The sequence below is a fragment of the Macaca thibetana genome, chromosome 7, assembly GCF_024542745.1.
Source record: "Macaca thibetana thibetana isolate TM-01 chromosome 7, ASM2454274v1, whole genome shotgun sequence".
Classification (NCBI taxonomy): Eukaryota; Metazoa; Chordata; class Mammalia; order Primates; family Cercopithecidae; genus Macaca; species Macaca thibetana.
The window spans coordinates 164,275,665-164,299,201 of NC_065584.1; the positions used below are offsets into that span (position 1 = coordinate 164,275,665).

At 41.5% G+C, this 23,537-nt stretch overlaps 2 protein-coding genes across 8 annotated transcripts in view; both read left to right on the forward strand.

Annotated features, from left to right (window-relative positions):
• Positions 1–23,537, forward strand: part of TMED3 (transmembrane p24 trafficking protein 3) — a 319,386-nt gene that overhangs the window by 275,078 nt on the left and 20,771 nt on the right. The gene's annotated exons all lie outside the window — the stretch shown is intronic.
• On the forward strand, positions 4,565–20,406 carry ANKRD34C (ankyrin repeat domain 34C). Its single transcript, XM_050799970.1, has 2 exons — positions 4,565–5,066; positions 15,406–20,406. The coding sequence occupies exon 2, from the start codon at positions 15,450–15,452 to the stop codon at positions 17,055–17,057; it is 1,608 nt and encodes a 535-aa protein (XP_050655927.1). The 5' UTR covers positions 4,565–5,066; positions 15,406–15,449; the 3' UTR covers positions 17,058–20,406.

Here is a 23,537-nt window from a genome sequence, read left to right on the forward strand (position 1 = left end):
CTTTCTTTCACCTTAAACTATTAAGGGTTAAGGACCCATTTCTAATAAAAAAAATTCAAGAAAAAGTCGACTGGGAGATGTATTGCTGGGAAAGTTTTGCTCTTCTGATAAAAGGGACTGATGTGACTGTGCCCGCCCCTTCCATTCTTCCTATCTGCAATGTGGATGCTATACTTGGAGCTATCAGCAGCCTTCTAGCAAACTCAAGGGGAAAGGCCATGAGCATCACTGCTGGCCTTGAAAGTTCTGAGCCTCTGAACCATCATCCCCAACTGCCTACCTTCAGACTTCTAGTTATATAGAGAAAACAAGTCCTCTAGGGATCTGTTACATAACATTGTGTCTGTAGTTAACAACAATACTATATTGTACACTTAATTTGTTAAGAGGGTAGATCTCAGGGTCAGTGTTCTTACTACAATTAAAAACAGAAAAGAAAAGAAACACCTCTTTGTTTAAGATGTGGTTTTGTGTCACTTGCATCAATTGTGAGCCAATTTAAATGTGCAATACAAATATTTGGAACTAATTTTTAAAATTAAAAAGTGGAATAGAAGGTTGGAAAAAAAATCCATATCTTATCTGCCTTTTTAAAAATATACATGTAACACATTGTGATACAAATCTAGTAAAAGTTATTTTAAAATTTACAATATTCTGGCACATATCTAATCACACAATGCTGGTCTCAAGAGACCTGGCAAGACTGGTATTGAATTTGTCATGTGATTCTAGGGAAGCATCTCTTCCTCCTAGAATTTGGCCTCCCAATCTGTGTGAATTCAGTGAATCAGATGACTCTTGCTGACAACTCTGCCTAAGGAACGCAGTGCTCACCTCTGAATCTGACTTTCTCTTCCTTATGGACAATGACTTACTGACACTATACTCTGGAGAGGGAAACTGCTCAAGAGGTCAACAAAGACTACTTTCACATAAAGGGTACTGATATGGTTTCGCTGTGTCCCCACCCAAATCTCATGAACTATAGCTCCCATAACCCCCACATGTCAACCCCCTGTGTAAGAGTGGGTGAATCCTCCCACAAATCTCTCAACCACAGCCCAAATTCCATGACAAATTCTTTCTAGCACCTTCTTAAGTGAGACACCCCACGATTCCCCAATGTATGTGTTCTCCCTCGCTGCAACAAGTGATACAGCCAATTTGTTCAACTGTAAGTGGGTTCCTGGTGGTTTTTAGCTGGACCATTGATAGTAGTAGATATTCAAAACTTCTATTGCTATTATTAGAATTTTTTAAAAAGTATTATTGTTGTTGTTATTCATCAAGTAGGCCTAGCATATAAGGTGCATCTCTGAGGAAGTAGCTGAGATACCCATAAGAAAGCAGACTTGGAATAGGTTGCAAAAGGCCTTTTGCTTCATGGAACAGTGTGAGTTGATTCACTTACACACATACATACACACACATCTCCAAAGAGATGCTGACAAGTCTTTAGAAGGCTCCTTTGCAAAGGCAGAGAATGTGCCTGTCTTATTCACAGCTAAATCTATAGCACTCCAAAAGAAGGCAGATCAGGTCACATAGCCCATACTCAATAATAAATTTTTGCTGAAAAACAAAATGAATTCAAGCCTTTTGGGAGACCTTAACAGTTTAATTTGAATAGTGATAGATCAGGCAGATAAATGTAGTTAACACATACAGAGTGCTTACTCCCTATCAGATGCTGCACTAAACATTTTACATGCTTTACCTTAGCTGCCTCTTATCCCAGTTCTAGGAAGTAGATACTATAATTAACCCAATTTTATGGAGGAGAAAACTGAGACACAAAGACATTTGGTGTCTCATTGGAGACCATGCAGCTAGTGAGTGCTGGAGTTGGGATTTAAATACAGGCAGTCTGATCCTAGAGTCTGTGCTTTTAATCAATACACTATGCTGCCTGTAGTCCAGAGTAAAGATGTAAAGTGTACTGATATGGTTTAGCTGTGTCCCCACCCAAATCTCATGAACTGTAGCTCCCATAACCCCCACATGTCAAGGGTAGGGTCAAGTGGAGATAATTGAATCATACTGTGCTCATGGTAGTGAATAAATCTCATGAGATCTGATAGTTTTATAAATGGGAGTTCCCCTGCACAAGCTCTCTTGCCTGCCACCATGTAAGATATGATTTTGCTTCTCCTATGACTTCCACCATGATTGTGAGGCCTCCCCAGCCATGTGGAGCTGTGAATCCATTAAACCTCTTTCCTTTATGAATTACCCAGTCTCAGATATGTCTTTATTAGCAGGATGAGAGAGGACTAATACAGGTACTAATCTACAATTAACTTTGCAGGTGTACTTGTATTGTTTGTGCCCCAAAACACAGAATGCACATTTTGTTTCTACATTAAGTATGAGGGAAAATGCTCATGGAGAACTTTTTATTGGTCATATAAATAGAGCACAACATGGAAATGATGTAGATCATATAATTCACAGCAAAATAACATCAAACACCAAAAACAGTGAGGGAGAACACAGCATCAGGAATAAAAAGGGGATGTAGGAATAGATTTAAGGACATGAAAAATTATAAAGGAGCATAATTTGTAACATTATGCCAATACATTAAAATATGTAGATGAAATGGACTTTTTTCCAGGTAAATACAAATTACCCAAAATTGACTCAGGAGGGGTTAGATGATGAATATGCCAACAATCATCAATGAATTTGAGAAGATAATCAAAGATCTAGCCTTCTAAAATCCATCAAGTCTAGATGGTTTCATGAGCATGTTCTATTAAACTCTCAATGAACAGATAGTTAACTTGATGATTTGAATATTCCAGAGTGTAGGAAAAAACAGAATGCTTCCAAAATCATTCTACAAAGTTACCATAACCTTGCACCAAAGCTGAATGAGAACCCTTATCCCCTAAAAAGAAAAAAGAACACAATTTTTATTTATTAATATAGATGAAATAAACCTTATATTAACATAAATAAATAATTCCAATCTAGCAGTGTATTTGTATAAAATAACATACATTAACCAAGTAGAGTTTGTTTTGAGAAATATAAAGTGTTATAAAGGCGGCATTCAAATCAGTGAGAGAAGAATGGACTTTTTGAATTGGTGTTGGGACAATTGGGTTCTCATTTTTGTCAGATCCTTACCTTACCCTGTGCACAAATACAATTTCCAGATGAAATGATAATCTAAACAACAGAGCTATACTTTACTAGAACATTTAGGGAACTGTATTGTGATTCTGGTGTATGAAGCCTCCCTTGGCAAGATGGGAAATCTAGAAACCATGAATGATAAGACATGTATTTGAAACTGCTTTAGAGAGAAAAACTCCATAAACAGTAGTCAGTCATCATAAATACTGGGTACTAGGAAGGTACATTTCTCTAACTGATACTATAGACACTAAGTGATAAAGGCAACTTATGGAACAATATTTTTGCACTTAAAAGACAAAATTGATAATCCTCCAGCAAGCTTGGAAAAAAATGGGAATGGAGCAACAGAAAACACAAATAAACAATATCAGCAATAAGAAGAAGGCACAGAACAGTATCAGAGATGAAAATAAATAAAAGGTGACACTATTTGTAACTTTGTGCCAGAAAATTTGAAAATGCAGATGAGATGGACAATATCCTGGGAAAATATAAATTACTAAAAATGACTCAAGAAGTAGGGATTTAAAAAACAGGGCAAATAGAACCCCTGTGTGCATATACATGTATCTAGACAAAAATGCTGGTTACCTCTGGGGAACTGATTACTGGGGAAGGACACTGCAGGGTGGGGGAGGAGGGGGCACTCACTTTCTATTTTTTTTTTTGGAAAGCATTTTAGTTTTTTTTTTTGTAGAGACTTTTTTTTTTTTTTGTAAGTCTCACTAGGTTGCCCAGGCTGGTTTTGAACTCCTGGCCTCAAGTGGTCCTCCTGCCTTGGCCTCCCAAAGCACTGCGATTTACAAGCATGAGCCACTTACTTTCTAAATACAATGCCTTATGCTTTCAATCATATACAGTAACTATTAACTACTTTGTAAAACGGAAACGAAGATTGTCAGCGAACGACTCCACGGGAAGCCCTGGGAATAGGTAGCGTGCAGGCAAAAGCATGGATTTGGAATGAAATCCAATGGCCATGGAACCAGCCCTGATCATCAGATTGCCCCCCAGTTTTGAGGATCACACTGGCACCCTCCTGTCTCCCTCTCTTTCCTACACTGTGGACAAACAGCCTTGAGATTCCAGGGCGTATGTGAAGGAAAGCCGAGGAGGGCAGGGCCGCAGAAAGAACAAAGGAGACACAAGTTCAAATCCCTGCCAGGGTCTGAGACCTGCAACGTCAGACTTTGGGAGCGTCCCTTCACTTCTCCGGACCCCAAGGGTGGCCGCGCCTGCTCCGCGCTCACCCTTGGGGAGTGTAGGAGCCCCCTGCTAAGTTGCTGAGCGAGTCGGAGCCCCAAGAGCTAGGGTCGAGGGGGTGGGGCGGCAGGCGCCTCTGCCGAGGCTGCAGGTAGGCACTTCCCCACCCCCGCGGCCCCCTCCTTCCTCCTTCCTCGCAGCTCGCACACCCACACAACCCTCGCCCGTCTCGGCTGGAGAGCTGCTTTCGGCGCCAGCGGGCAGCAGCGCGTCGTCAGCCAGCACAGCCGGCCGAAGACCAAGCCGGAGGGCTGGGGCTGCGCAGAGACCTGCACACCCGCAGCGCGGAACCGGGGGCGATTCCTATCTTTCTTTCATGCTTCTTTCTTTTTCTTAAAACCAGACCAAACCAAACTCAAAACTCCCCTGTTCACACCGCAACTTGGAGGAGCGGTGGAATGATTTGAAGGAACTGACGCAGAGGTTTTATTCATGAACCTTGAAGAAGTTCTGGGCAAGTGACTCAACAGGACCCTTGGGGCCCGGAGTAGCCCCAGCTCCCAGCGCTGGTTCAGTCTGGCAGTGCCCTCTGCCAGCCAACCCGCAGCTGCAGGTAGGGGTGCGAGACGCCCCCTGATTTTGCTTTGGGAATAATAATGACACTACCCATAGCTTGGACCCAGGTGGCCTCGCTCGGCGACTGTCCCCACCAGGTAAGCGCACCCCCCAGGGGTCTGCATTGGTCACCCGGGTGGGGACCTCGAGCTCCCGAGAAGTCAGTCCATGCTGTTTAGCCACAGGCAGGAGTGGGGAACTGGTAGGACAGAGCTTGCTTTTATCACAGGAAATTGTGGGAGACGGGAATGGAAGGCGGATTTAACATTTTTTATTTTTGCATTGACGCGTGGGGATGAGATGCGTAGGGGCCTGGATTCTTGTAGGAAATGGTTGCGGAGCGGGACTGGGCGATAGGTGTCTGAATTTTTGCAGGGACTGAATGGGGAGAAAGGTCGTTAATTTTTGCAGAAACCTGTGAGGAACTGGCGGTGAGAGGTTATGATCCTGAAAATGTGCACGAAATTGTAAAAAGTAGGCATCTAGGCATTTCTGGGAAATGATGGGAGAAGCACTTACCGCCCTGGTTTCACCTGACCCCCACGCTCGGCCTTCTGGAAGATGCCCACAGACACTGGCAATAATGGACGCCGGCACACTCTGCCGGCACGGCCGGAGCCCCGGAGTTCAGTACCTCGGACAGTGCCCGCGCCCCACAGCCCAAGGCGCACAGTGAGCGCCGACAGCCAGGCTCCCTAGCCCCCGGCCACCGTTGCTCTCAGTTCAGGGCAGCTACGTAACACCGCCCCTAGCTCCGCGCCAGAAAGGGCTCTCGAATCGCAAAAGCAAACGTGTTCGATTTCTGATCTGCTCGTAACTGCTTCCCGTGACTGCAGAAGGAAGAGGCGGAGTGTAAAGATATCTCCCAAGCTTCCGCGAAAACTACAGCCAAACGGTGTGGCCTCCCTGGGTTTCGGAAGGTGTACCCAAACTTCTTTAAAAATCTAGCATTTATTAAGCGCTTACCCTGTGCTAAGGCCCCGTGCTAAGCCAGTGCACCACAAATTTGTGTCCTATGAATATCCCCATTTTAGAGATGAGAAAACTGAAGCAAGAGAGGCCGAGTAACTTGTCCAGGTTTATGGAACTACCAAATGGTATGGCTGCGCTCTTAAACGCTGCCAGATTGCAGTGGTGGGAAGATATACTTGAGTGGAATTCCCTGCGTGAAATAGTTCTGAACTTGGGGTCAGAGCAACAGAGTTTAAATCAAAGCCATAGCACTTACAAACGTGTGCCCTTAGACAAAATTACTAAATGTGTCTGAACTTCAGATTTTAACTATCTGTAAATACTTGATAATGCTTTCCTTGCAGAAGTGTCAGGGGAGGGTGGCCAAGGAGATAATATGTGTGGAAAGACTGGAAACTGGGAATTGTGGTTGGGTGTTAGGGGCTGAAAGCAGGGAGCAGGTAATTAGAAGAGAAGGAGAATCGGTGGTGAATACTTCCCTCAGCACACTCCAAGGGGGCTGGACACAGAGCGGGGCTCAGTGGGAGGAATTCTGGATGAGCTTAGTTCAGTGTGTAATAGCCTCTTAGATTTTTTTAACAGCACTTTATAGAGAGTGTGGACATATTGCCTATCATTTGATCCTTGTAACAATCTTGTTAAGTAGGCAGGACTGGGGTTATTCTACTCGTTTAGCAAAATGATGCTTGCCTGAAATTACTCAGGTACTTAGTAGCAGAGCTGGGATTAGAATACAGATCTCCCACCTCTCTAGCTTATAATCCTTCCACATGGACTGGCACATCCTCAGGAGCTTGGATTATGGGGCATTTACAGCACTAGACAAGTAGTATTTAGACAAGTACTATAAATACGTGACGTTGATGTTTTTTAAAACCATTTTGAAACCAGCAGTTTCATATGGATCAACCTCATAAACATTTATTGATTATTGATTTTGTTCCACAAAGAATTCAAAGCAGTTTATAAGGCTCCACAAGATGTCAGGTTTGCATATATTCGAAGTAGTCAAGAAAGCAGAGGTGAAACAAGATTAAGGCTATAGCCACAGATAGAATGAATACAAATTATATATATTATAAAGTCCTAGAAACTTGCTCTGGTCTCTAAGTACTAGAAAGTGTATATCCAAGTCCTTTCTTGGAGGTCTAGGAACTTTGAAGATGTCTGCAAAAGTCTGTGGACTCTTCTTTTTTGTATAATTTCATCCCTTACCCTCTGTGAGATCTTCACTGTGCCAAACAAGGGATGTTTGACTGGAAATACAATGTCAGTGTGACTCGAAGAAGGGGAATAAAGTGTATGACATTGTATCTGCACTCAGGTAATTAAGTGTTAGTTACATAATTTCTAATGGTTCACATGAGCACACCATACTTTAAAGTTTATATAAAGGTTTACATCCATTAGCTTATTTAGGCCTTCTAACAACTCTGAAGAGATAAGCAGCTATGAAGTGACAGGAAGGACAAAATGCTAGCATCATGATTTTATATACTATGTATTTTACTTTCATACACAAACCGGCATCCCTACACAGGCATGTTAAGTAACCTGAATGTTTGAATCGGGCCAATTGTAAGACTACGGAGAATGACAGAGCCTTTTCAAACTGAGCAGTGAATAATCCATCTTAAAACATTCAAAGAAGATTTAAAACACAGTGCCAGCCAAGCAAGACATGACTGTGGGCTACACTGGCCATCAGACCTTTAATATGTAATCTTGGTCTAAATTACTCAGGCCAAGGATGTGAGACGGCATGGGAGTGAAAGACCCTGGATTCAGAGAGAGAAAAGTTTCAATCCCTGTATTTAAGTTTCCTGTTTCTAAACAAGGAAGATTGAACAAGATGGCTCCTCTCAGCTTAAAAAATATAAGACATCTTTAGTTTTGGGGACAATAAAATAATCAAAGGACTTCAGGACAAAGATAGCAAACATTTACATCTACTTATTGCCTCCATGAAAGAGGCATCATTTTAATTTTTGACACTGGTGATATTTTAATCTTCAGTATTTCCTCTCCAGCCCCTGTGCCATTGGAAAATATATTGGCCATCATTATAATGGAAATGCATCCAACAGAAAACAGCCCAGAGAGGTGAAAGTTATGGCAGGGATGGAGTGGGGGTGGAGGGTTGGCGGGTAGAGACAAGGAGGACAGCAAGGGAGGAACCAGGCAAACTTTGCTCACTTCTCAGTTTACTCTTCTTATGATACACATGAAAAAAACCCACATTATGGTTGCTAATTTTTTAAGACAAAAATATTCTGCCCAGAGCAGCCAAAGTGGATGGGATTTCAACATTTTCTAGGAATGCATCAGCTTTTTTCAATCCAGATTGTTTCTTTTCTCTCCAATAACCTTAGAGATCCTGTAAATCACTTAATAGTTCTAGTATTCCAATTGAACAATGAGATCACTTGGACACAGGAAGGGGATCACCACACACCGGGTCCTATTTGGGCGGGGCGGGGAATAGCAATAGGAAATATACCTAATGTAAATGATGAGTTAATGGGTGCAGCACACCAACATGGCACATGTATACATATGTAACAAACCTGCACGTTGTGTACATGTACCCTAGAACTTAAAGTATAATAAAAAAAGTTCTAGTATTCCATGTTTTTAATATTTATTCACTGTGATGCATAATAGTAGATAAATTTTCAAATTAAGGTAAATTAGATTTTGGTTGACACTTTTGTCAAATGGACCGCTATTCAGTTCTACCTTTCAAACATCTCTCCAGCTTAAGTCTTTCTCTATCTCCCGGCTGTGCTGTTTCTGATCCTCTTCATCTCTCAGAGGCTCCTAGGCGACCCCCAAGCCTCCCAATCCATCTCCCACACTGTGGCCAATGATCATGTCATTCTCTTCCTTAAAATTCTTTAGTGGTTCCCTATTTCCACATAACAAACATCAAACTGCAGGACAAGGCTACAAGGAACTTGGAATCTGATTTCTGCCGACCTCCCCATATTTGCTTGCTCCGTCAGTGCACTTCCCAACCACCACCATGCACTAACCATCAAGTTCTTGAAATGTCAATGTTCTGTTACTTTTTGCCTTTGAACTTGTACTTACTCCTGGGTGTAAGGACTTCCCCCTTTTGGTTCAACAAATTTCCACTCATGTTTTTCAAGTTCTGGCTCAGTTTTATTCTCTTTGTGAGCCCTTTCCTAATCTGCACCCCGAGACCCTCCTGGCACTCACATCTCCTTGTTTTATATTTGTCTTCCATTCCGGGACTTATTAATTACTTTGCACTACAATTATGTCATGTAGAGGCTAAGAATGTGGACTTTGGGGTTAGACTGCCTGGATCTGAATTCCAGCTCCACAACATATTGCCTGGGTGATTTGAGGTAAGTGACTTTACCTTCCTGAGACTCAGTTTCATTTTTCATAAAATGGGGATAATAATAGTACCCACCTCATAGTATTACTGTAAAGATTAAATGACACAATGCATATAAAGTCTTCAGCACATTGCTTGGCACATGGCAAGCATACCATAAATGTTTATTACTGTCATTAAAATATACATCCACCTTCCTTCTAAATTGTAGATTACTTGGCAGCCATTCCTGAATTTTATACCTCTTTATCCTTAACACCTAGCCTGGAGTAGGTAATCGATACATGTTTGATCATGAATGAATGAGCAAGTAGATAGTTGATATATGTTTGATCATGAATGAATGAATGAGCAAGTAATGCCAGTGTTTAAGTCAAGGTTTACTTGCTTATAAGTAACAGAAGTTAATTCAAGCTACCATAAACAAAAACAAGCTGACTTATTGGAAGTCTTCTAAGGTGTTCATGGACTCCAAAGACAGTTGAAACTTCAGAGGATAGAGGAAAAGTACTCTCTCCCTGCCTCTCATCTCAGCGTCTCAGTGTGGTTACTTCATTCTTCTTCCTCTGCACGTCACCTTTTCTGCTTCTCTGCCCTTGTGGCTAACCCACAAATGCAACTCTTACAACCAGAGTTCTCTACACACAGCCCAGCATAACTGGTGTTTCTCAGTCTTAATTTCAAAATCCACCCAAGGTTGAGTCAGCCCTGCACATGGGGCAGGTCAAATAATATAAACCATCAGCCTCACTCTGTGTGCAGGGGAAGGCAGGGATAATATCAGAAAGAAAGAGTCACTGTAGCTTGTGAGAGTCAGAGTCATTCATTGATTCCTGAATGACCATGGGCAAGTCACTTCTTCACTCTTGACTTCAGTTTCCTCATCTGTGAAATGGTAGAAAAACCTACCTGACAGGGCATTTCATGGTTCATGGGAGGCAGTTAACATCAGTCTGGAGCAAAAACATACGTATTAACAGTTTATTGGGCTATAAACCCTGGGGAGTAGGAATGAAGGAAAATGAAAAGTGACGCAAGGGAGGAGAAAGAGCAAATACAAGGGAATACATTATTGAGCTAGCCACAGATTCATGGCAAATGCGCTGATTATTCTGTCTTATGGAAATTGTATAATCTATTGCATCTTGGAAAAGGCAATTGGGTGAGAAGAGGGAGAAGCGTTTACGTAACATCTCTTTCCCATCCTCTATTTTCTATTGGTCAACATCTGTTCTACAAAGGGTTACTCCCTCATACTTATTGGTTGAGTAACCTGGTTTTTCCAGGCAACTGCTGGAGAAAGTCAGGACAGGGTCAGTTTCTTCTGGTCAGCAGAAACCAGGTGTGGGGGTTCACCATTTGTAGCAGACAACAGCAGCAGTGACCTGACACTAAGACTGTGGGAAAGGTTTGAACTTTGCTAAGACCACTCAGGCAAGAAAGCAAGGTGAGTGTGTAACACGCAGAGGCAGGGAAAGTAGGCATGGCTATGCATATCTGGCATGATGCATGAATTTAGTCTGCCATAATTTGTCAACTGAGGCCATGTAAATAGCAGTCTTTTAAGCCCAGTATTCTTTTTTTTTTTTTTTTTTTTTTTTTTGAGATGGAGTTCCTCTCTTGTTGCCCAGGCTGGAGTGCAATGGCACGATCTCGGCTAACTGCAACCTCTGCCTCCCGGGTTCAAGTGATTCTCCTGCCTCAGTCTTCAAAGTAGCTGGGATTGCAAGCATGCGCCACCACACCCGGCTAATTTTTGTATTTTTGGTAGAGATGGGGTTTCCCCACATTGGCCAGCTGGTCTCAAACTCCTGACCTCAGGTGATCCACCCGCCTTGGCCTCCCAACGCGCTGAGATTACAGGCATGAGCCACCATGCCTGGCCAAGCCCAGTATTCTTAAAATGAAAAGTGTACAATTATTGCAGCATGCTAACAGTTAACGTTAGCGTGGCACATTTTATCTGGGCTGCAAGAGTGAGGTAAGCACCTGATTCTGTCCTCAGACAAAGCTCTTGCATTTCATCATTTAAGGAATTTCAGATGGGAGGCCCACAGTGAAAAAAATGACAACTTGCAAAAGAACTCACTGACCACACAGAATGTTATGCCTATTGGTGGGCTAGATATAAATATTCCAGACCACAGAAAAGAACCTGGATGCCTTATTTGCAACCTGATGCCTCCTTAGGTGCTGAAAGGGAAGAGTTAAAATAGGGACAAGACCTGAGCATAGGGGAGGAGGAGGCCACTGATTCCAACTGAAGAGAGAGAAGGATTCTCCTACATACACGATCTTTCCTCCATTTCTTTCTTCTTTGCCTCCTTTCCTGCCTCCCTTCCTCCCTCTCTTGACTCTGAGCTAGACTAGAGGTAAGTGATTTGCACCGCACGTAACATAAAAGGTAACCCAATTATCCATCCGTCTTCCTTCCCACTTTCCTTTCCTTCTTTTTCTCCTTTCTTCCATCTTTTCCTTTATCCTACTTTCTAATTATCACATAGCTGAGAAGGGAGAAAAGACAGTATTTCTAGTTTGAGGGGTGCAGGGCTCTGTGGAGGGGGCTGACCCAGGTGATTAACAAGACTGATACTCAAAGAAAGTTGCAAAGAATTAAGGAACACAGGGGATGTGGCATCTAGTTTTGTATATGTATGTGTGTGTTTTTGTATGTATGTGTGTGTGCATGCACGTGTGCAAGAGAAAAAGAGAGAGAGCATATACAAATATGGTGTATAGTATTCCAGAGTATGAAGATATTACATTTTCTTTATCTATTTTCCTCCTCCTCCTCCTCCTTCTTCTTCTTCTTCTTCTTCTTCTTCTTCTTCTTCTTCTTCTTCTTCTTCTCTTCCTCTTCCTCTTCCTCTTCTTCTCCTCCTTCCCCTCCTTCCTCTCTCTCCCCTCCTTCTCCTTCTCCTTCTTCTTGAGATGGATTCTCACTCTGTCACCCAGGCTGGAGTGCAGTGGTGTGATCATAGCTCACTGCAGTCTCAAACTCCTGGGCTCCAGTGATCCACCTGCCTCAGCCTCCTCAGAAGCTAGGCCTATATGTGCAAGCCACGACATGCAGTTTTTTTTTTTGTTTTTTGTTTTTTGTTTTGGTAGAGGCAGAGTGTCACTATGTTGCCTCAGCTGGTCTCAACCTCCTGGTCTCAAGTGATCCTCCTTGGCTTCCCAAATTGCTGGAATTACACTTGTGAGCCATCATGCCCAGCTTATTTTCTTCTTGATGGGTTGTTTCCAGTTTTTGTCATTTATGAATAGGGCTGCTGATCGTCTTTTGGTACACATACTAGTTTATTCTCTAATATTGCTACGCTTGGCCCAGGCTCTGGGTGTTTCTTCCACTGGTCTCACCTGGGTTCTCTAATGCAGTTGCAATCCTCTAGGGGCTGGCTGGGGCTGGCTGGGCTGAGATTGTCTCACTCACATTCTTGCAGTTAGTTGGCGCTACCAGCTAAAACTTCATGTACCCTTCCTGGTAGGTATTCCAGACTTCTTTACACAGCAGCTGAGTTCCAAGACAGCAAACTTGGAAGCTGTAAGGCCTACTCAGGCTTTGCCTTGGAAGTCACACAGTTACATTTTATGGCTGAAAGCGAGATACAAGGCTGACTCCTAGTGTACATATGAGGATGGGAGGACCTCATGGCCATTGTTTGCAAACTACCACAGGTGTAAACCTAGGCATGGAATTACTGTGTCCGAGTGTGGGCTTTGGTTCAGTCTAGTTCAATTTATTTATACTACCAACAGGTTCCTGTTGCTTCCTGTCTGCGTGCCTCTTGATATTGTCAGTCTGTCTAATTTTAGCCATTCTAAAATGGTATTTTGTTTTACTTTAATTTGATATTCCTTGAGTACTAATGAGGCTGGGTATCTTTTTATGTGCTTATTGGTCATTTGTGTATCCTCTTTTGGAGGAAGTGATTTGTAGGAGTTCTTTATATAGTCTGATGATGAGTCACTGTAATTTCACTCAACCCTCCCTCTTTGATCTTGAGTGATTTTCCTCTTGAGTACAAAGGAAGTAACATTTGAGCTGAAGTTTGGGGGATGATGAATAATTAAAGAAGAGCAGGGAGGCCTTATAGTTAGAAACATGAACAGTGCCAAGAGGAAAAACACATGAAGAATGGTGCATTTGAGAAATGAGATTTGAAGACAGAATGTGAAGAAGACTGGAGTGGCAGAGAATGATTCTAGAGAGGTAGACTGAGGCCAGGAGAAAAAGGACCGCTTTGATGAAATGGAAAGAAGCACGCTTTCTCTGGACATTCCACTCATTTATCTAGTCTTTGGAAATTCTGTTTCAAATCTCCAGGGTTCAGAGACTGAAAAGCTTATTGATGCATACGGCTTTAACACAGCAATGGTGTGTAGGACCACAGAGGAGTAAAAATAATTAAAATTGACAGAAAGAGAGGAGAGAGAAAGACCATCACACACACACACCCCACACACACCACACACACACACACACACACATACACACACAGAGATCAGTAGGAGAATGAAGAAGACAGAAAGGAGATGGAGAGACAGAAATGGAGACTTGTTGTCAATGTATTTAATAACCACACAGTGCCCTCGAATGGTGGTAGTTTTGCAGGAAATCTAGCAGAACACATAAACACAACAACATCAGACTCATGTAGTTATCAGAACAATGCATTTGAAGAAGCAGAAAGATACACACTAGACTCTTAGCCATGGTTACTTCTGAAGAGGAGTTTTCAAGGAGGAGTGGGGGATGAATAAAGAAGACCTCTTCCTCTTTATATACTTACATGTAGTTTGTTTGTTTTATTTTAATAGCAAGTATCTATTCACATATTAAATTTTTCAAAGGCATATATATCCATCTCTCAACTTCAACCAAGAAAAGCTTTTGCCTTCCAACTTAATAGAGTAATATAAATAAATAAATAAGTGATTAGGCAAATAGCGTAAGAGAAAGAATGATGTGAATCAGATGAGGAGGAAACTCAGGCATTGTGGCAGGTAGACCACATGAGCCATCTGCTCATTAGGAGCCTGGAGGCACAAAAAGCCTATGTGAAGGTGCTGTACTGGCAGAGACATGGCCAGTGTGGTACCCGTGGGCTGGCGGAGCATCAAGACTGGGATACCTACCTCTTCTTATTTGTGAAGGGCCCCTCAAGCAACATATAGGTTGAAGATTTTGAGTCCAGGAATTAGGGAACTGACAAAAAAATCAAAATAGAAAACTCAGGTTTGACAAACCTCAGCTGAGAAAACTTTGGTCTGAGCTTTATTTCCTAACATTTGTGAGCAAAAATGCAATCCCCTTCTCCATTCTCTGCCTCCTATCAGTTCAACCAGAGGGAAGGGAATAGCATGGCATTATTCTGAATAAGAATATGAATTCTGACATCTGCTGGAAAAGTGAGGACTACAACCTGGAAAGGGATAACTAGATTGATTTTGTTTTACAATTGTTTTCACTGTCCCTACCCCATCAACCCCCATTACAATAATCACACATATTTATTTTGGGAAAACTGCAAAAAGAAGAATCTGAAACCACTCATAATCCCACTGCCTAGAATAAGGATGAACATTTTGGTGTGTTTCCTAATAGTCTTTTTGATGCACACCAATAACAACACATGAAACAATTATTTATGAGGCGACCTGTTCATTACACGTGAGTCATTGCTAAATGCTGAGGACACAGCAGTGAAGAAAATAATTCAAACTTTTTCTAAGGAATGTAGAGTTCTACATTTGTGGTAAGTGCTGTGCAGTCAACATAATAACATCTTGCATTTAAACAAATATTTACTCTATGCTAGGCATTATGTTAACTGCTTTTCATGTGGATGTTTTATACATACTCTCTTAGGCAGTCTTTACAATGACCCTATGAGGTAGGTTACTACTATCCCCCCTCCCCCCGTGACACATTATTACAGATGCAGAAACTAATTCAGCAATGTTAGATAAGTTGGCCAAGTCAATATAAGTTGGGATCAGGTTGGGATATGACTGTACCCAGACCCTGTAACAAGCATGCTGCACAGATCTGCTATAAAATATATAACATTTTTTCCCTCTTCTTCCTTTGCTAGGTTTGATTGCTACTGTGGCATAGGTACTCTAAACTGTAGCCAATATGATGGATGATGACACTGAATTAAGGACTGATGGAAACTCTTTGTTAAAGGCTGTGTGGCTGGGGAGGCTCAGGTTGACCAGACTGCTGTTGGAAGGGGGAGCTTATATCAATGAAAGCAATGACAAAGGCGAAACAGCTCTCATGGTGGCATGCATCACCAAGCATGTGGACCAGCAAAGCATCAGCAAGTCCAAGATGGTGAAGTACCTGCTGGACAACAGGGCAGACCCCAATATCCAAGATAAGTCTGGCAAGACTGCCCTCATCCATGCCTGTATCAGAAGAGCCGGGGGAGAAGTGGTCTCCTTATTACTGGAGAATGGAGCAGACCCCAGCCTTGAGGATCGCACTGGGGCTTCGGCTCTGGTTTATGCAATAAATGCAGATGACAAGGATGCATTGAAACATCTCCTTGATGCCTGCAAAGCCAAAGGGAAGGAGGTGATTATTATAACAACAGATAAATCGTCTTCAGGCACCAAAACTACCAAACAGTATCTTAATGTCCCTCCTTCACCCAAAGTAGAAGACAGGCATTCACCTCCACTGTATGCATCTCCCTCTGACATAGAGCTGAAGTCTCCAGGCCTGGACTCTCCACTTACGGAGAAGGAAGATGACTTCTTCAGCCTCCAAGTAGGGCATCCAAGCAGTTGTAACACCTCCAAGGCTGTTAATGAGCCTGGGTCACCCACTAGGAAGGTCAGTAATCTCAAAAGGGCCCGTTTGCCCCAACTGAAGAGGCTCCAGTCTGAACCTTGGGGCCTGATCGCGCCCTCGGTGCTGGCAGCCTCAACGCGTCAGGATGAGACCCGTGGTGCCAGCACAGAAAACGAGGTCATCAAGAGCATCAGTGATGTGTCCTTCCCTAAAAGGGGGCCCCTCTCCAGAACCAACAGTATCGATAGCAAAGACCCCACCCTCTTTCACACAGTCACAGAGCAGGTTCTGAAGATTCCAGTCTCTTCAGCACCGGCATCCTGGAAAGCAGCCTATGAAAAAGGTCAGACTCCCCACCCGCGTCTGGCCAGGAGAGGAACTCTGCCTGTTGACCAAGAGAAATGTGGTATAGGTCCATCAGGACCTTCTGCTCTCAAAGAGCCAGCATCCCTCAAATGGCTGGAAAATGACCTCTACGACTTAGATTTACAGCCAGGGCCTGACCCTCCCAACTCCATTTCCCTTGAATCTGGCAAAGGACCTTTAGATAGAAAGAAGCTCAACAGCTCTCACTTGTCTCTTTTCCACGGCTCTCGGGAGTCCCTGGACACTGTACCTAGCACATCCCCCAGCTCAGGACGCCGCAGGCCGCCACATCTTCTAGAACGACGAGGTTCTGGAACTCTGCTCCTTGATCGCATTTCTCACACTAGGCCTGGCTTCCTGCCGCCTTTAAATGTGAATCTGAACCCACCTATTCCGGATATTAGATCTAGCAGCAAACCTTCTTCCCCTCTTACTAGTGGCTTAAAATCTATGGTTCCTGTTGCTCCAAGTTCACCAAAGAGAGTTGACTTAAGAAGTAAAAAGAAGCTCCTCAGAAGGCATTCTATGCAAATTGAACAAATGAAGCAGCTGTCTGATTTTGAAGAAATCATGACCTAGAAGCTTTAGAAAGGCTTAAAATAATCAATATAGTTTACGGAAGGGACTATGGATGAGACTGCTTCCTGATCATTCCTTAATGTTGAAGTGTGGCCACTTCAGAAGATATAAAAGCAGAATGCTGCTTCACTTCTGAGAATAATCCCTGGGTTTTTAAAGGCCTCCTTGAAAAGAACTCACGATAATTGGGTTTTAAAGATAAATTTTTAAAAATTCTGCAAAGGAAGAAAGCCTTTGGAGTTCAGCGGTAACACAGCAAGTACAATGATCTAAGCTGAGGACATCAGTAATTTTCTATCAGACAAACAGAAAACAAGAATTTAAATCAGGAGGTAATATTTGGAGTATGTCATTTGTAATAAATCTATAAAGTGCCTACATAGAAAATGAGGCTTTAACATTTGTTAGAATGTACAAAAGCCCCAAACCAATCCCTCAGTGACTAAATCTGGGTGTCTGGGTTCTATCTGATGGAGTAGAAGCAGAATTCCCCCATGGAAGAGGCTCTGGCCTGTGGGTCCTGGCTCTGACTCTGTCAGGGCACTGTAATTCATGGTGTGGTTGAACTCATTCAGCAATCCAGTAATATATTTTGTTCACATACTAATTTGTATGTGCTCTGAGTACCCAAATATCCCATCTATGTGGCCCCTGAATTATGATATGTCATGGTAGCTTATGCCTTAGAGACAAATCTTGCTCCAGAAATGAAACTTTCCCAAGACCCCTCCCCTGACACAGGCTCTTGTGTTGAAATCTTGTGAAAAACAGTCAAGGTTAACTAACTTGGAGTTGAATGTGATACAATTATAGATTACAGATATAAGGAGCATTTCCATATTATTCTTAAAACTCGACGAGATCTACCCAAACCAGAATGATAACTGAGGAGGGGTTGTGCATAGTTTAAACGGTAAAGTGGGTGGTTCTCAGGTGAGAAGCAGTGAGGACAATTCACTTTGCAGCCTAAAAATTTTAGGGGATGCAAACTATCATTTCCCCCTCAGTCATCTAGATAATTGAAGAAAAATGTGGTTTCTTCTCTTTCTGAACTATCTAGGTGAGAGGAGATTTGTAGAAATAACGTGCACAACCCTTTTAGGCTGCTTTGAGCAAACCCAAGAAGGAAAGCAGAGACTTAGCACGTTTGGTATAATGTAGCCATATCTTAGATGAATATATTTTTAGTTACTTCCATTTATGTTTCCTCTTGTGCTGCTGAGATCTATTTGTTCTATGGTTAAAAAGTTCACTAGTTCCTGAGGACAGCATCATGTAAAGGAAAGAGTAAGGGCTTTGAGCTTGACATATCTGGGTTTGCATACCAGTCTGATCATTTACCAGCTGTGTGACCTTGAGCAGGCAGCTTAACTTCTCTGCATCTCTGTTCCCTCATCTGTAAAATAGGATTACTAATGCTGCACCTTATAAGGTTGTGGTGAAAATTAAATGACACAATGTATGAAAGTGCCTGCCATTGTGCCTGGCACAGGTAGAAGTCACTGAAAAAGAAGTAGCTAATTTTAATGTATTTCTTGAGACTGCTGAAGCAATATCTCAAATAATACACATGCTACACAAAATGGAATAAAGTTGCTCTGGAAAAGTTCAAGTATCTCCATGAGATCCCCAGTTATTTTTATAAGTACTGATCTCTAAACTCATGTGTAAAGTAAAAAATTCTGCCACATAAACTCTACATATTATACAATTTTTCTATAACTACGTTTGCTAGAAATTTATCTGAATATTCCAAACAAAAGTGTTAATGATGGTTAAACAAAACAAACTTGGAGTTGTTTGGAGGGCTATCTGTGCTGTGTGTCGTAGGATGTTTAGCAGCGTTTCTGGCCTCCACTCACTAGATAGCAGTAACACCCTCTCCCCAGTTGTGACAACCAAAAATGTCTCTAGACAAGGCCAGATGTCTCCTGGGTGCATCACCTCCGTTGATCTCCACTGCTAGACCTATTGTATACGTCAAGAACAACAAAGCTGTATGGAAATGTGAGTGCTGACTGGCCAGCTAAGCTCTCCTGTTAACTTAAGACAATTCAAATTGTGCTTTAGTAAGATGACTAATCAATACTAGTGTTGGGCCTTCAGGATTCTTGGCCAACACACTCCAACATGAGTGCTAATGGTCTCATACTTTGTAGGAAGGGAAGAAAATAAGAAAAGCACAAAAATTAGCAAAAATCTATAGCTCATGAACGTGGTTTAGTGTGGACAACTCTGTTATTTTCAGAACCATTTAATCATTAATAGTTCTTACTGAGTAGAAGCTATGCCGGGCAAAGAAACAACTTTCCAGTGCATTAAAAAGAGAATCATATGACAACCATCATTCTCAGCAGCTCATTAAATGCAAACACACACATGCACACACACAGAGAACACATTTTCCATACTTTTCCAGCTGTTGTTAGTGTCAGTTAAAACTGACCTCTGGTGGTAGTATCCAGCTGTGAGTTTAGCAAGACACTGCATCGCAGCAATTTTTTTTCTAAACCTTTAGCTAAGATTTGGAAACCCAATATTTCCTAAGTAGTGAATGTGGTCCATTTATAGTAATTAGCTTAGGTGAAACACCAAACATGATGAGTTGCTCATTCAGGATAGCCAGTCCATTGCACAAATGTGTAATATCAGGTACTCTCATGCCACTCATTGCCTGCATCAGTCAGTCATGACCTTTGCATCAGCCTTTCAATAGACAGTCATCAGGATAGTATCTTATCTCATCACTACTTGACGATGAGTTAGCTGAATTAGACTGTTCTATACCAGTACAACAACCAAAATACTTTCTCATAGATTATGCATACATATGCAATTTTGTCCATGTCAATGAACCTCATAAGAATGCTTTTTAAAAGTATATTTTAGATTCAAATATGATTTCTAGATCAGAGGTTACCTTGTCGTTTTGGAATCCTGGAGTCACTTACAAGTTAGCTGCAAACTATAGTTTCAGTAATTCAACTGCTTAAGCGTTTCTGGACTGTTTATCAAAATATATTACAGAATGTGAGACTAAAGTTTAAAGTCTGGACCTTTGGTTTAATTTCTAGACATTCCAAAGCTTTTTTTTTTCTTCTTAAAAAACCCATTGTCAACTCTCTTAGAACTTCATCAGTAAATGGTACCTTGCAAATGTAGGTTGTGTCTGACCTTCCTCCTTTTTCTGTGTTGGTGCCTCCGATGTATCATGTGCTGCTTGAACTGATTCTCTACAGTGTTCAATCCTAGTCTCAAGCTGATGATGTGCTCAGAGATGTATCAAAATCCATGTAATGACACCATTTAGATGTTTCTAATATGTCAATAAATTATATATTGCAATCCTTCAATAGTATTTTCCACTTTTTCTCAGTGCAATCTCAAGTATTACCTTTTCCTTAAGATGAATTGACATGACTGCCTAGTAACATCAACCAAACACCCAATATTTTATGAACACATAATTTACAAAATTAGATTTTAATCAGACAAGTATTATGGTATCTCTCCTGGTTAAAAAAAGCACAGCCCAATGAATGAGAAGGTGCATTGCCACTCCGAGGGGTGAGTTTCTTTACTTGGCCCCTGATGCTCAACCCCTCAGGGCTGCACCTGCCATCTGCTAGTGGCAGGGACTTATCATCAGTGGATATCCCTCCTTGGGCCCTATTTCTAATGTTCATAAGTGTTAATGTAAGCTGATTTCCATGAGCTCTTATTCAAGGGCAGGACAGCAAGTATAAAGTGAATTAGCTTGACGGTCTCTGTGGTCTCTTAAATTTTTGTACTCTGTACTTCAAATTTTATTCAGACTCGCTGATTCTCTGGACTGTTCCAATCCAGAACAGGTACTCTGGAGATTACCCTTAGGTTATCTCCTAGACTACTGAAATAAACTCAGTTAAGTAAAAAAAAGGACTAGTTTTAGGATGTTTATTCCCCCACTTCTAACTTTAGGAAAGAGGCCCATATTGTTTCCAGATCCTTTGAGGAGAGATTATGAGGCACAATCTAATTCAGATTACGCCCCAGATTGAATGCACCCCCTCCTCTAAGGTCAGCCACTTTGACCTTGTCACTCATTGTTTCTCAAGTATCTCCTTGAGATCCCCAGTTATTTTTATAAATATTGATCTCTAAACTCATTTGTAAAGTAAAAATTTCTGTCACATAGGCTATACATATTATACCTTTTCTATAATTACAATTGCTAGAAATTTACCTGAATATTCTAAACAAAAGTGTGAATGATGATCAAATAAAACAAATTTGGAGTTGTTTGGAGGGCTGTTTAAAGGCTTAGAAGTTTGGGGTTCCTTGAGTAGAACTTGCTCCTTTTCAGAGGAAAACCTTAGAGAGGAGTGGCATATGGTGCATCTTGGTAGGCAGGGCTGCGTTAAGCATGGCAGGAAGGCTTCTGAGTCACCTGCCTTGAAGAAACCCTGCTGCTTGGACAATGAACACATCAGCATGGTTATTAATGAGCATGAAGATCAATGGGCTCCCTGAACTTGAATGCTATGAGCTGTTGAAGACTTCCACAGAACAGAGCGGGGAGAGGTCCAGGATGACTGAGATGACTTTCTTGTCATCTTTGTTAGAAGGAGATGAACCTAGGATCAATTTTACTTTTACTAAGGAAAATTTTTAAAAATGGGTATTTCTACATCCAAAGGTAATACAGAGAAATTCATAGCACTCTGTGTCCTCTAGTCTGAGTTACAAAATGGCATGCATATAGTGGGAAGGACAGGATCTGCATCACACAATTTGCCTGGCAATGAATGCTAAAAATAGGGAATGGGCCTCAGGAAATCAAAAGAGGCCAGTGTTTTATACCTATAACAATATCTGATTACAGCAACACAGGAAAAGAGTCTGACAGTTCTCACCAAGACTCCTAAACTAAAAGCAATTCTGTGGTCCATTCTAGCAGAGATTGTGAAAGAGTCCCTTTTGAAATCATAGTACGAAAATCTAGTGGTCCTCAATGAAGGAAAAGATAATCCTTATGCATAAGGATTGGAGGAAAGTGAAAGAGAAGGGAAAGAGGTAATTAAAAGATAGAAGAGGTTGAAGTCCTGACAATGTGAACCTATCCAAATATCAGCCTGATGAAATAAGACCACCTGGATCTCCCTTCTAGAGCCATCTGTCTCCTCTGGCAGCATCACAGACACTCCTGGTCTTACACACAAAGGATGCCTGAAAGTTAAGGGTCCAAGTTAATTTTTCTTACGCTATTACAATTTAGTAAGTGGTTAATCCTGTTTGTGCTGCAGTAGGCACTGTTGGTTGCCTCCTCAATTTGATTCCTCTTTCTACTTCCTATCAGATCCTGACTTTGTTCATGTAGCCACCCTCTATCTTTGCAGCTTTTTTGATTCAAGGGAAGCTCACCCCATCCCCAGCTCAAAGAGAAGTCATGATTGTTCTAAATTAGTCATGGCAGTTCCATTCTCTTTACCAGTGATTGGTTAAGGGCTCCAGCATAAGCCAGTCAGCACATGGCTTTCCCCTTATCAATGCCTTAGATCCAGAGATGGGTACAGGACCTAAGTCAGGCCAATTGAGGGAACAAAAGGACATTCATCCCATGACTGAAGGACATCCTTTTACTGGACATGACCAAATAGACATGTTATTTGTTTATTTGCTTGTTTGTTCAGTAGTTTGGTTTGACAACCTACTTGTAACATGGGAGAATAGAGTCTAAGGATAAAGAAAAGGAAAGCAAAGCCAAGAGGAGAGCAGAGAAAGGGATCCTGATGATGTAATGCTTGGAGCCCACACCACCTCTGAGCTTCCTGTTATGTGAGATAATATATTCTTGTATCATTTAATATAGCTGTAGTTGGTTTTTAGTTTACTTAAAGCCAAAAGCATCCTTGTATCACTCACTGATTTGAAATGCCATCTTTATAATACCATATAATATGCTAAATTCTTTATTTTAAAATTATTGAACTCGCCCATCCCATTCTGTTTCATTCTGTGACATTCCATTGATGTATTTGTCTTTCTGTACCAGCATCACAGCACATCATTTAAATTATCGTAGAGTTTCAATTTGCTTTCACAAATTGTGGGTCGAGTCCACTCTCAGTTCTCTTCACTGGACAAATTATTTCTTAAAATCATTTTATTATTAAAATTATACTGGGATTATGATTGGGGGATTCTATTATATCATTTAGTTATTTGGTACTAATTAACATTTTTAAAAGATCAAATCTTCCAATCCAGAAACATAAACTGTTACTCTAAAAAGTTCATCTTCAGTTTGTAATCCCTAATTAAAGTGTTTAGGTTTCTTCATAGAGATCATATACATTTCTTTTTCATCCTATTACTAGGTAGCAAGCATTACTGTGAATATGATACTTTTTCCTACGCCATCAGATATTGCTGAGATAGCATAAATTGGTTTCCCCTAATGTGATTACAATGAAAATATCCATGAGATTTTTCATTAAA